The sequence below is a fragment of the Parambassis ranga genome, chromosome 16 (assembly GCF_900634625.1).
Source record: "Parambassis ranga chromosome 16, fParRan2.1, whole genome shotgun sequence".
Lineage (NCBI taxonomy): Eukaryota > Metazoa > Chordata > Actinopteri > Ambassidae > Parambassis > Parambassis ranga.
The window spans coordinates 16818428-16830253 of record NC_041036.1 but is presented as its reverse complement, the minus strand read 5'-3'; the positions used below and the strand labels follow the sequence as shown (position 1 = coordinate 16830253).

The 11826-nt window shown below is 42.9% G+C and overlaps 1 protein-coding gene across 1 annotated transcript; it reads right to left on the bottom strand.

Moving 5' to 3' along the window:
- Positions 1 to 207: 207 nt before the first annotated feature.
- On the bottom strand, positions 208 to 11564 carry eva1ba (eva-1 homolog Ba (C. elegans)). Its single transcript, XM_028426477.1, has 4 exons — positions 11283 to 11564; positions 2911 to 3076; positions 1443 to 1533; positions 208 to 1371 (listed from the first exon to the last, which is right to left on the bottom strand). Exons 3-4 carry the CDS (start codon positions 1507 to 1509, stop codon positions 944 to 946), a joined length of 495 nt encoding a protein of 164 aa, XP_028282278.1. The 5' UTR covers positions 1510 to 1533; positions 2911 to 3076; positions 11283 to 11564; the 3' UTR covers positions 208 to 943.
- Between the last annotated feature and the right edge of the window lie 262 nt (positions 11565 to 11826).

Below are 11826 nucleotides of genomic sequence, written 5' to 3'. Positions count from 1 at the left end.
TTCTGGGATGATTTTCTGTATTTCTGTACTTGGTGGGTAGATCCACAGGAGCAGCTCACCTGAGCAGGTGTTCACAGGTTGAATGGACCGCCCCCCACAGAGGGGCGCTTGATGTTTGTCACAGCAGGTACCAGTGTGTGTTCACAGAGCACTTACCTTATCTTGTATATAAATAAATAAATAAAAAACATTTCCTGTAAGAAGGCCTTTTCAAGAATTCCTAGAGATTTTATTATAGAAAAAACAAGTTTGTTTCAGCTTTTAAGGTGCATGTGGGAGACTAAATAAACACTTACACAGAATCATCACAATGGTATAATGGCTCTCCTTGTCTTTTGTTTTCTTAATCTTGACTATCCATGGCCCAAAGGAACAGACATTATGAAACAACAGTCAATTATTTAAGACTAATACTTTAATTCTGTAATTTCCTTTGGTGGACTCATGTCTGAAAACATATCAACAGATGTATTGTGCTTATAAATTAAAACAAAACACCAATTCTTATTTTTGTTTTCTGACCCCCAAACTGACTGATATGTATGTTCAAACACTAAAAATTCCTTATGAAAGAACTCCTCAGGGTGTTTTTTTGGAGAGAAAAAAGTTACCCCACAAACTTACTGCAAACATATAATCTTCATCACAGTTACCATATAGTGTCCTTATGAATCCTAGACGAGTACTTCAAGTGTCCATCCCACATTCATACCTTTTACATCATTCCATCTCATATGAATGAGTCTTTAAGACGTCTTGGTTTGTGTTTATGTAGTCAGTTAAAAAACATCACTACATAAGAAGTGCAATATCTGATAGTTCAGCTCAGTCAGAGCCATTGTGGCACCATATTAACGCTGGCTCCAGGGACACCAGGCCCACACGAAGGTCTATCCTTCCTCCCTCTCCTAGCTCACAGTGCTCCCCTGCAGCCGCATGTGTCCTAGTAGTAATGCACTCTTCCAATAGTCCCTGTTCCCGTCCCCAAGATATCAGGCTGGCCGTTCCTCCAGATCTCACGGATGATGCGTTCCCTCTCCTCCAGTCGCTGTGCACGTTCTAGCTCTTCAGCTGAAGTGAACACGTTCACACTCAGTGTCCCGTCTGGTTGGCTGGTATGGTTACAGAGAGGGATTTCTGTGCTGGGTAAAGGAACAGGCGCCTCTACGTCGACATCCCCCTCTTCGTCGTCATCGTCATCGCTCTCCTCTTCCTCCTCACTGATGTCCTTTAATTGTTTCTTCTCAGGTGTGGAGGGGGCGATGTTGGTCCGTGGCTTACAGGAGATGCGGATCACCAGGAGGCAGAGCGTCAGCACCAGGCCGAAGCACACTCCCAGCACAAAGTAAAGGCCAAAACTCTCTGGATTTGCTGAGGAAAGAGTATGGGATAGAGTTAGATCTTGCTTTTTTCTTTTCATGAACACAGGTCGTGCTTCTTACCTTTGATATGTGCATAGGCAGCTATAGAGTTGCTGAGGAGGTCCATCTCTTTCTTCTTTACATCCATGATGACCTATCTGCTTTTCAACACCTGAAAGACACAAACCCACAACATTAATCTGACTGTGGATTATGTTCAGCTACACATCCAATCAGTGCTCATTCAGATCTTAAAGTCTGACATATTTTCCCTCCTGAAGTACAACAGTCTCTGCAATGCCTGGATGTCAAACCCACTGACTGCAACACCTCTTCACGTGCCTGTGGGTGGGACGAGGCCTCTAAGCCTTCAACAAATGTTCCTCTGTGTCCTTCCGAAGCACCGGCTTCATCTGGGATGATCGTAATGCATTTGGCACATGGCACGCCGCCTCTGCTATTCTCTCTGAAACATGACAACCCTCCATAAATAAGTGTCCATTCTTCAACTGGCCACAAAGGACTTCTTCCTGTCAGATGGAAGTCACAAATCAATCTCGAAGCTGAGAAGGAAAAGCCAGAGTGTTGTTGACGTATTTGTGTTTGTATGAAACATTGTGTCCTTGACATTTAAGTGGCCTATCCTCTATCCTGTCAGTCTGATGACCTCCATTGTGTTTTTGTATCCATTCCTATGTGCAGTCAAGCCTCTAAAGGATGTCTTTCTTTAAAGAGGAAACATTGACCAGATCCACCAGGTTCATCTTTTTCTTGCAGTCCTCAGTGTAACCTTCAAACAGCATCTTGCTTTTGTCGTCAATGAGAAACAAAGCTGCGTCTCATCTGAAGGAAAATCTTTATTGAATCTGTCTGGATAGAGCATCAGACCGGGGCCATGTTGTGCTGCTGGGCCTTGCCTTCGTTAACCTTTTCCAGCTGCCCTCCTCTTCCTCCTCTCCCTCCGCTCTGTGTCCCTCTCCTGCTGACTCTGGCTTTTCTCCTCATTTTGTCAACAGTTTCCACCTCCCTGAGCCTGATGACGTCACACTACGGCACCATGAGACGGCAACAGGAATAGAACCAGTTCTAAACTTTTCAACAAATGTTAGCACCGCTCCTCTCTAACGTTTTGTTGTGGTTGGCTGTGAAAAAAAGAATAAAACACCCTCCTCCTGTGAAACGATGACGAACACCGGAGCCTTCACCCCTCTAACCTGTGTGCACTGTTCTCTAAGTCAAACCATATGCCTACACATGGATCATATGGATGTCCTCAAATTGCACAAACCACATGTTAACGTTTGCATTTACCTCTAAATTGCAACAGATAACCTCAACGCCTGACTTCTATCATAATGTCACTTCCTCTTTGATTTATGTAACATTTGAGCTTATCTGTTGATGCAGCTTTTAGTAAAATTAAAAACCACACACATGTGTAAACCATATGTAATGTAGGCCGCTAATGAACTTTAAAACACAGCAAACATTCTCCTGTAAAAGCAGAAGTAAACAGAAAGTGGAGTACAGATGGGAGTATAAAACTTACCACAAAATGAAACAGCGAAGCAAGTCCTCAATCCCAGCTCATAGTGTAATGAGAAGTTGGAAGAACGGATGCAAAAAAACGATCACACTCCTCTCTGTCTCTCCCTCTCTCTCTCTGTTGCTGCTGTGATCTTTGGTCCTCAGGCTAAACAGCTCATTTGGCCACCCTGAGACAAGAGCAAACATACACACACACACACACAGACGTCAGGCTACATTAGATCCAAACTCACTGAGGCGTCTGCAATGCAAACAACGACAGGCCTACTGCAGGATACACGGTCCAGCAAGAGAGAAGAGGCAGGCTTACAGTGTTTTCAGTGGTTCGGCTCTGCCCATACAGGGTAAAATGCACAGAGACTGCAAAATTAGGGGATATCCAGGCTGTCTATTGCTGTGTGAGAAAGCATGCTTTTAAACTTTAAAAACTTTCTGATGATGACTTTAAATTGATGATCAGAATTCTATGTGATGGCAATCAGGTGATACCATGACACATTTTAGAACCAACTTGTGCTGCTAAGATATTTAGCCCAAAACTGCAGTTCATTCAGTGTCCACTTGAGGCTGACTTCAAATGCGAGTTGATCATTTAGCACATTGTCAAAAGCTTGCCTCAGCTCCACTCCCACTCCACCTCCTCTTTTAGGAGAATTACGAACTACCAATATGGGTGACCGAGCTCCTTCTTTACATCGACAAGAGTCAGCCGAGGTGGCTCCGGCATCTGTTTCGGATGCCTCATGGACGCCTCCCTGGGGAGCTGTTCTGGGCACGTCCCACTGGTAGGAGACCCTGGGAAAGACCCAGGATGTGGTGGAGAAACTATGTCTCTCGACTGGTCTGGGTCTTTCCCCTCTATGTCCGGTGAGAGGGAAGTCTCCCTGCTTAGATTACTGCCCCCGCAGGCAGGCAAGCTGGCCCCGGATAAGTGGTTGTAAATGAATGGATGGATGGTATATAGTATATAGTCTTATTATAGTATGGCGGGTATAGCCGGCTTTACAGGCCTTAGCCCTCCTGGAAGTACCATTGCAAAAGTAGACAGTGATCATTCTTTTTTTTTTTTAAGTATGAGTGCACCTCCACAGGTTGTTTTTACTTCTGGAGGTGGATTATTGCCACCCCCCACTGGTTGTTGTAATACTCACTGACTAAAGTATTAGTGTTTTCTGTCCTCCAGCCTCAAGAGAACATTGATTGGCACAGCAAAGCCACAACTACAAAACGTGAGAGAAGACACAAAGGTGAGAGAGCTCCTGAATCATTTCCTATAGTTGCTGAAAGCTGGAGGTCAGTGCTAACATGCCAGGTGCAGAATGGGGCAGTGTGAAAAATGCTGAGCTGTGAAGTTTCCTAACTTGTACCACTGTTTAGGAAAACGCTCCCCTGCCAGCTGCAGTTGGTTTAGCAAAGCCTCTGTGCTTTCCAGGGCAGATTTTGATCTTGCTGACTCTTGGCAGATACTATGTACTCTGCACAGGCCCTGACTGGGACAGCACTCGGGGGGGCTAAGTGACAGACTGGTCGCTATGGTAACATGCTTTCCAGGCCACCCCCTCGGGTCCCAGTGGGAGGGACATGATGGTCCTTTTGTTTCTGCTCCCCACGGGATGAACTTCTGCAATGTCTTCCTGGCGAGCTTCCTCCCAAAAAAATAATGAAGAGTTCATCTCCACCCTCCTGCAGAGTCTAATCCCTCTCTGCTAATGGAATCTTTTCATCATTATCTAAACACAGGCTTTCAATGACTTATTTTGTTTTTATCTCCAGGGTAATAAAGTGAATGGCTCGAATGACCGCAGTCGCCTCTGAAGCCAAGGTCAAAGCTAAAGACCGGACACTAACGGTACAATAACTGGCCTCTTCTTTCACAGGAATGCAGCAGACCTGTGCTTCAGGACTCAGGCATCTGTTACTGGTGGTTAATAACAACTGGAGACCTGTTTAAAGCCTATCTAAACACTAATTATCCTGGCTTGTTGTTTTGTTGTGTTTTTGTTTCACCCAGACAAGGAAATTATTAACAGACCTGCTACTACCCCATGACTCAACTTTCAGTTATTTTCTCCAAGTAACCTGGTTTGCTTTGCAGTTACAGATCTTGCCCTACCTTCTTAATGATGTTACCGATCTGATTATGTTCCACTCAAATAAATGTTGCATGATTGTGTTGGTTTTGTGTTCATTTTGACACAAACAAAACCTAAGCTCCTCTCTACACACAACCAGAGCCTCCTGTTCAGAGCTTCAAAACAGTTCCTGAGAGTGATGTGACGTAAGCTTTATCTGCGGACCAAATCGGACCTTGACGTTAATGTTCAGGGCTATTTTTCGTCCCCGCTTGTTTATCATTTTCCTTTTCCTGGCATCACATCCTCAGTTCAAACACCCAGGCATCCCCTTCCTGAGTCTCTTCTATGCTGCTGACTATTAAATAATCACTTAACCCACTCTGATATAATGGTGTGGGAAATGGAAGCGCACGTCTTTGTGTCAAATGAAATCAAAACTCCCAAACAATCATGAAAAGCAGCAGCTATCTCAGCATTTTTTTAAGTGTGTTAGTCAGTATTGAGTTATTTATGTCAGGTCGCAGAAGAAGCCAACATAAACACACTGAGGCGTGGTGTGGTGGCCTGAGAAGAGGTCAAGCACTATTTCTGACTGAGCATTGTTTGCTTTGGTTTAGATAAAGGAGTGGGGGGGGGGTGCTATTTCTGTTGTCATCTACTATAGAGATAACCACAATTACTCTTCCTTCCACACAAGGTTTGTCCCCTTCCACAGGGACAACATCCAGGTCAGTGCCTTCCTTCAGCATCGCTGCCATTGTCAGAATGACTGAGCTGTACACAGACAGTCAGCTGGGTTATTTATCAGCTGCCTCCGAACAGGGGCAGACCTCTAAAGCAACAGTCTGTCACAGAATACACACTCCTGTCCCCAGATACTTTACCAGTAACACTTTCATAAACCATCCAACCACAGAACTCCTCTTTCACAATGGAGGGAATCAGAGTCATAACCCTTCAGTGGAATTTATGCAGGGAGTCAAGCCACATTTGATTTACACACAGAACATGAAAAAGGTCCGATTACACAAGGGAGCCAGTCTGTGTTATTTCCTCATTGTAATGACACACGCCGAACCGCAGCGGGAAAGAAATATTTTTAATACCTCAAATTTCTGCACAGCTGGCTCAACAGACAGTGTGTCTGTGGTTTGCTTGTGACAGAACATCATGAAAATAGTACAATTTAAATTTAATTACATTTCTTTGTTTTTAATCTCTCTTTATGGGCCAGATCACAGAAGCTGTCATTAGGATTTATAGCTTCTTACTAGTGTCTTTTCTCTTGATTGTGTTCATTAAAATGTTCTGTCTTTGATTCTGTGGCTGCTACTGAAAAAAGTCAGTCTGGACTTAATGATGCACGGCATCAAACACACCAAGCTGGCTAATTTATTCTCTATTTTCAGCTTGCAGAGCACTTTCTGTACGTTTCCCTTAAATAAATACTGAATCAGAGCTGAGTTTTAGGTTCAGCTATGTTCTTACTCATGAAGAAATTCCCACAGCTGCACATGAAATGTTAACAGCTAGCTGCACACTGCCAAAGGATCTGAAACTGTATCACAAAAATATCTGCTGGATGTCTGTACAAGCCATTTATCACACACCTGTAATCAAGCCAGAGAACAGTTTCCAAGCACTAAAACATAATGGAACTTCAAGTTCTCCAGCAAACCAGCAGAGGTGCAGCCATTTACTTTCCACTTGATAAACAGAAACATTGTCCAGAGCAAGATCTCTGTTTACAGTGTCTGTGAAAGCATTCATGAAGCTCCACTCGGTGATGGTTATTTCTTATGGAAGCCATCGTTGGTTTTTCTTCAGATCCAAGAAGGTTCCAAAAAGGATGGATTTCTGTAGGAAAAACATAAGATTTCTCCCCCCGTTCCTCCTGACATGAAGATCTTGGGTTTCAAGCTGTGCTAACTATTAGTTCTGCTTCCCGCTTGTCAAGGCCTGCCAGACTGAGAGGAAGGTTGTTGCATTTGGAAGCAGGACATGCAGGTGGTTGCCATCACGACAAAGATACTGAGCACCAGGTGAGGTTGACCCTTAAGACACCTGGGTCAGAGAGTTTTTTCGCAAATTTAATTTGGCATTGTGCTGACTTGCCAACACGTCCTCACACAATCAACAGAACAGGTTGACTCCAAATTTCTCTTCATTTGTTTTGGAGAAGCTAATACCACTTTCTGTTGGACTCCTTGTCTTATTTAATGTGCAACACTGTTCAACTTTGTACTCTTGTCTTGGACTTTCTATGACCCAGAGGACCGCTGAGCCTGATGCAGATGAAGACTGTGTGATATTGTCCAAAGAAAGTAAGGGTCCTTCTGTTTCTCTTAGGTCAGTGTTAATGTTCAGCCCCTACTATTATTAAAATCCATGTGCAAGACTGTAAGGAAGGCCAGCAGCTAAAAGGAATGTTTCATCGCTTCTATTTTAATAAAGGAACTTCTGAGACTGCTCAAGTTTTGGAGAGGTTGATGTTAAATTGTTCTGATAGGGAAAACCCCACCCAGTTGGTAGAAAAACACAATTTAAATCATATTTGACCTGAGCGTGCTCTATGGTGAACTGCCAGCTGCACAGACAAATAGCACCAGTGTATGTGAGGTTAGAACTTGCCCAACTTTTATTAAGTTTCCTCTTGAGTGGCATTTAGTGGAAATAAATTTAAATTGATCTAAACTTGAATTGTTTGTGCAGCATTTGAGCTTTATTAAACAAATATTATAAGACAAGTGTGTTTGATAGCTGAAATAGAGCTTTGTTTGTATATGGCTTTTGGGCATGCACTTTATTTGACATACTCTCAATGAACAACAGCTTTTCTTTCAAAAGAAAAAACCTATCCTGGAGTGAAGACAGAATCGACCCAACCAGGCATTGTTTGCCGGTTTCTGCATAAATTAGTTGTTTTTAACAACACAACTCTACTCTGCCAATTTAAGGCCAGTTTTGCTCACCATCTTTTTCCAATGAGTCCTTGTGTTGTAAAAAGACAACCAAAGTGCACTGCATGCCCTGTGAGGAGCATGCTTTTGTGGGCAATGGCAGGTAATGGTGGGGTAATAGAGATGCAGGACTGAGCCGAGGGTTAGGGCAAGTGGTTAATAACAGCCAGATGTGTTCCTGATGTGAGGCAGAGCCAGAATGCTTTGCTATGTAAATCAAGAGGAGATATCCCATGTTCTATTTTCATATGGACGTTATCAAGGTACCACTCAAGTAAACCATGGAAGCAGGAAGCCAGATTGGAACCAAACAGTACAGTCTTGCTGACAAGGTTTGTTTGTGTGCATACAGTGTGTGGTGGCGGTTACACGCTCTGTGTATGTGTATGATATTGATTCATATGAGCATTCCTCTGCAATTCTCTAAAGCAGAGTGGGCTTTAGATCATCCTTAATTCAAAGCTCCAAAAATAGAGCCATGATCTCACCCTTTACATCGATCTTGGACACCATCCAGCAGCACATCGGCTCAACATATTGTATCAATTACACGGACTCTACAGATTACTCAGTGACACAAAACACGTGTTTGCCCTTCGTATGATTGGGGTCTGCTAAATTCACTCCATGCAACCCATATACATGGTGCCTTTACATTAGGTTTAGGATGTTCAGATTGGATGCTGTGGCAGGACTGTGTTTGTGTAACGAAAGTAAGGCAGTGGCTTATACTGACCTCTAGGAACCAGTAGCAATTAGAACAGCAATGTTTTCTGTCATGGGACCCACGTAATCATAACAGCGTCATATTTTTTACTAATAAACTCCATACGTCCACAAGAAAACAACAGTGTTTAAGTACCTATGTACCACATGATCATGTGAATATGGTTAGCTAAGAAAATAGCAGAGAAACTTGTTGCAGATGGAAGAGGTTTGCCTTGTAAAATGTGCTGTGAAAGTGTCTTTTTAACTGCTTTAACTGAAATATGGATCTTTTCCAAAATGAAACAGTAAATGAAAAGAAGTTGATTCAGTACTGCCAATATAAATATTTACCCTTTTACAAAATCTTAAAGGCAAACACTGGTCTTCATTTTCCGCCCAGTGTCCAGCCCCAGTAGAAATATCAGTATTTACTCAGATGACCACAAGAAGTTGCCAACATATTATTTGTTATTGTGTTATTTATTATTGTGTTATTGATCAGGTATTACAATATGTTAGTGGCCAGACCAGCCATATAATTACTTTTCTATTCTGTTCAAACTATCTCTTCAGGTTGGATTTGCAGGAGGCCGGACCAACAGATGCAAAACAAACCTCCTCTGGATGCATTTGGATAGACATGCAGCCAATGAGAGAAACAAAGCAGAGCAACAACCAGACTAGTATCAATACAGGATGATGAAATGGCATGCAGTGGAGTAGGTACACCAAGATGTTAGCATTTCTGCAAATATTTTTGAATGAGGCAAACATGTTCCAAATACAAAGGGTGCCAAGGCTAACGGGCTGCATTTGCCTCCTCTTAAAAGTGTGTCCAGCTGCATGTGTGTATCTAAGATAGGAGCGTAAGCTTTGGTAAACCCTCTGGACTTAACATGTCAAACATCCGCTGAAACCTAAACAGGGGAGTGTCTGGGTCAGGGAAGCTCCTACAAGAAGGCAGTAAGCCCCTGAGACCTGTAAGACATCAGTGCTTGTCTGAGGCTTTATCACACTGGGACACTCTGTTCATCAAACTTCCATTTCTCAGAAATAAAATATCATTTTGGTTCCATATATGTAAGTAGGGTTAGATTTCCATTAAGTAGATTGTCATTTATATCATAGTGTCACTATTCCACCAGTCAGTGATCAGTAATATAGAGTGAAGAGCTGGAAAAAGCTGATAAGGTGATGTTCTAATGCAGTTTCACGTTTGTGCATATTGATGCAGAACAGGACCAAACCCTCTGCATGTTCAAGTGCACTTAAACTGCAAATTGCCTCATTTTTTAATGCAAACTGCAATGTTTTTAATATTTTAGTGCTTAATACAAACCCAGATAATAAAGTTTTTTTTTTTCTATTCAGACAGCTGGGACTGTTTTGTGAAAACAATGTTTTTTTTTGTGCTTGAGATAAAACAATATTCCAACACAATAAAACTCATTTATAGGCCTGCTTAATCAGCAAGGTGGGTTGGCTCCAGGCTTTATCATAATGCTTTTTGCTACTGCGCAAAAAAAAAAATAATACTGAAAACAGCATTTACAAGTGTTTCTTTCCTCACACGCACATGGTTCCTCTCTCAAGACGTTTTATTGAAACTTTCTGTAAACAGATTGGTGCCATGGGAGTTCAAATCAGACTCTGACCTTTGGCCTCCTGGTAAATAGTATACGTTAACAACCATCCACAAGACAGATAAGACAGGTCCCAGCTGATAAGTGAGTGAATGGGGATTTGGTCTGAAGTCTGTGCTATAGTTTGAATAGCCTGGAGAGGTCACGCAGAAGTCAGCTCCTTCCAGTCAGCCTTGAAGGGGTTATTTAAGTACCTTTCACACTCATCCTATGGAGAGTTATCTGATTGGCTGAAGTCACTCAGATACATTTTAAGGAGACCCCAGAGAGCGAGCCAGCCCTGTCCAGCCTCCACCCATCTGTCTCACCTCACTTTATCTGTGATAAGAGGCACTAACCACAAACGTCCAGCAGAAAGAGAGACAGGGGGAGAGAGAGAGAGAGAGAGAGAGAGCTATGGGAGCTGAAGCATATGGTGAACTGCTGTTGAGCAAGGATGTTTCTATGAGCTGAGGGAGCCATATGCACCATGTGTACACTTATAAACCCCTGCATTTAAAGAGACGTCTGCTCTATCTGGCCACAAAGAAAGGTGTCACAATGTTTGTTTTGATTCTAGCGAGGCAACAACGAACTAATCACTGCAAGGTTAGAAACTATCGTACAGCTGCACAGGAGGGTCAAACCAGGATCTGCTGTCCTGTCTCCGCTAGTGCTGCATCAGCACACACAGAAAACACACTTTTAGCAGGTCTGCACTGTGATGCACCGACACTGTTTGGATGGATGTAAACATTGTGCTTAGTTTGGGACAGGAATACATGTTGCTCTTTGTGTAAAGGCACTTCTGTGTCATATTTAACTACAGGTTGTCAACACAGAAACAATCAAACAAGGAGCTGCTGTAAAAAAACAGATATTAAACTTTATAGCTTTCCCCACACACAAGCAACTCTTAAGCATTTTAACTTCAAAAATTTAAAGACAGTGTCTGTCACAGGGTTTCTATGGTAGCACACATACACTGAAACAAACTGTCAAACTCACCAGTGAGTGATGAAAGTCAGTCCACACAGAAAGCTTCAGGAAAACGGCAAACCCCCAGTCTCCTTTCCCTCCAAATTGTGGAAAGAAAACACAGCATTACAAGCAGTCCTGACTGTTCCACTGTTCCTGCTGTGGTCAAGTCCTGAAGAGCAAGCGTGTGTGTGTGTGTGTGTGTGTGTACAGAGTCTGGGGAAGAGGTGGTAACTTCCTCTCAAAGTTGGAGTGAGTAACAGTTTTCTCTCTCCCGGCTCCAATCCACAAGAAGCAGGAAAAGCTGTCATACTATCCCTCTTTCAGATGGAAAAAAAGGGAGGAACAGCCTAAAAAGGGCAAGCTCCACAAGGAGGGGAGGGAGGAACGCTGTGCTGTGTGTGTGTGTGTATGTGTGTGGGGGGGCTTTCCCTCCGTTGAAAAAGGCAAATTAGCTGAAGTTTTTTCCGAGCACATTGCAGTGAGACAAGAAGGAAAACAAGGATGCCCTATTGTGTGTGCAGAGCTTGTACTGTTCTACCAACACAACTGAAGCTATAATGAGCACATGTTT

Coding starts and splice junctions, on each gene's coding strand:
- eva1ba (XM_028426477.1), bottom strand. CDS start 1,509: ATGGATGTAAAGAAGAAAGAGATGGACCTCCTCAGCAACTCTATAGCT. Junction 1,372..1,442: donor TGCCTATGCACATATCAAAG/GTAAGAAGCACG, acceptor CTCTTTCCTCAG/CAAATCCAGAGAGTTTTGGC.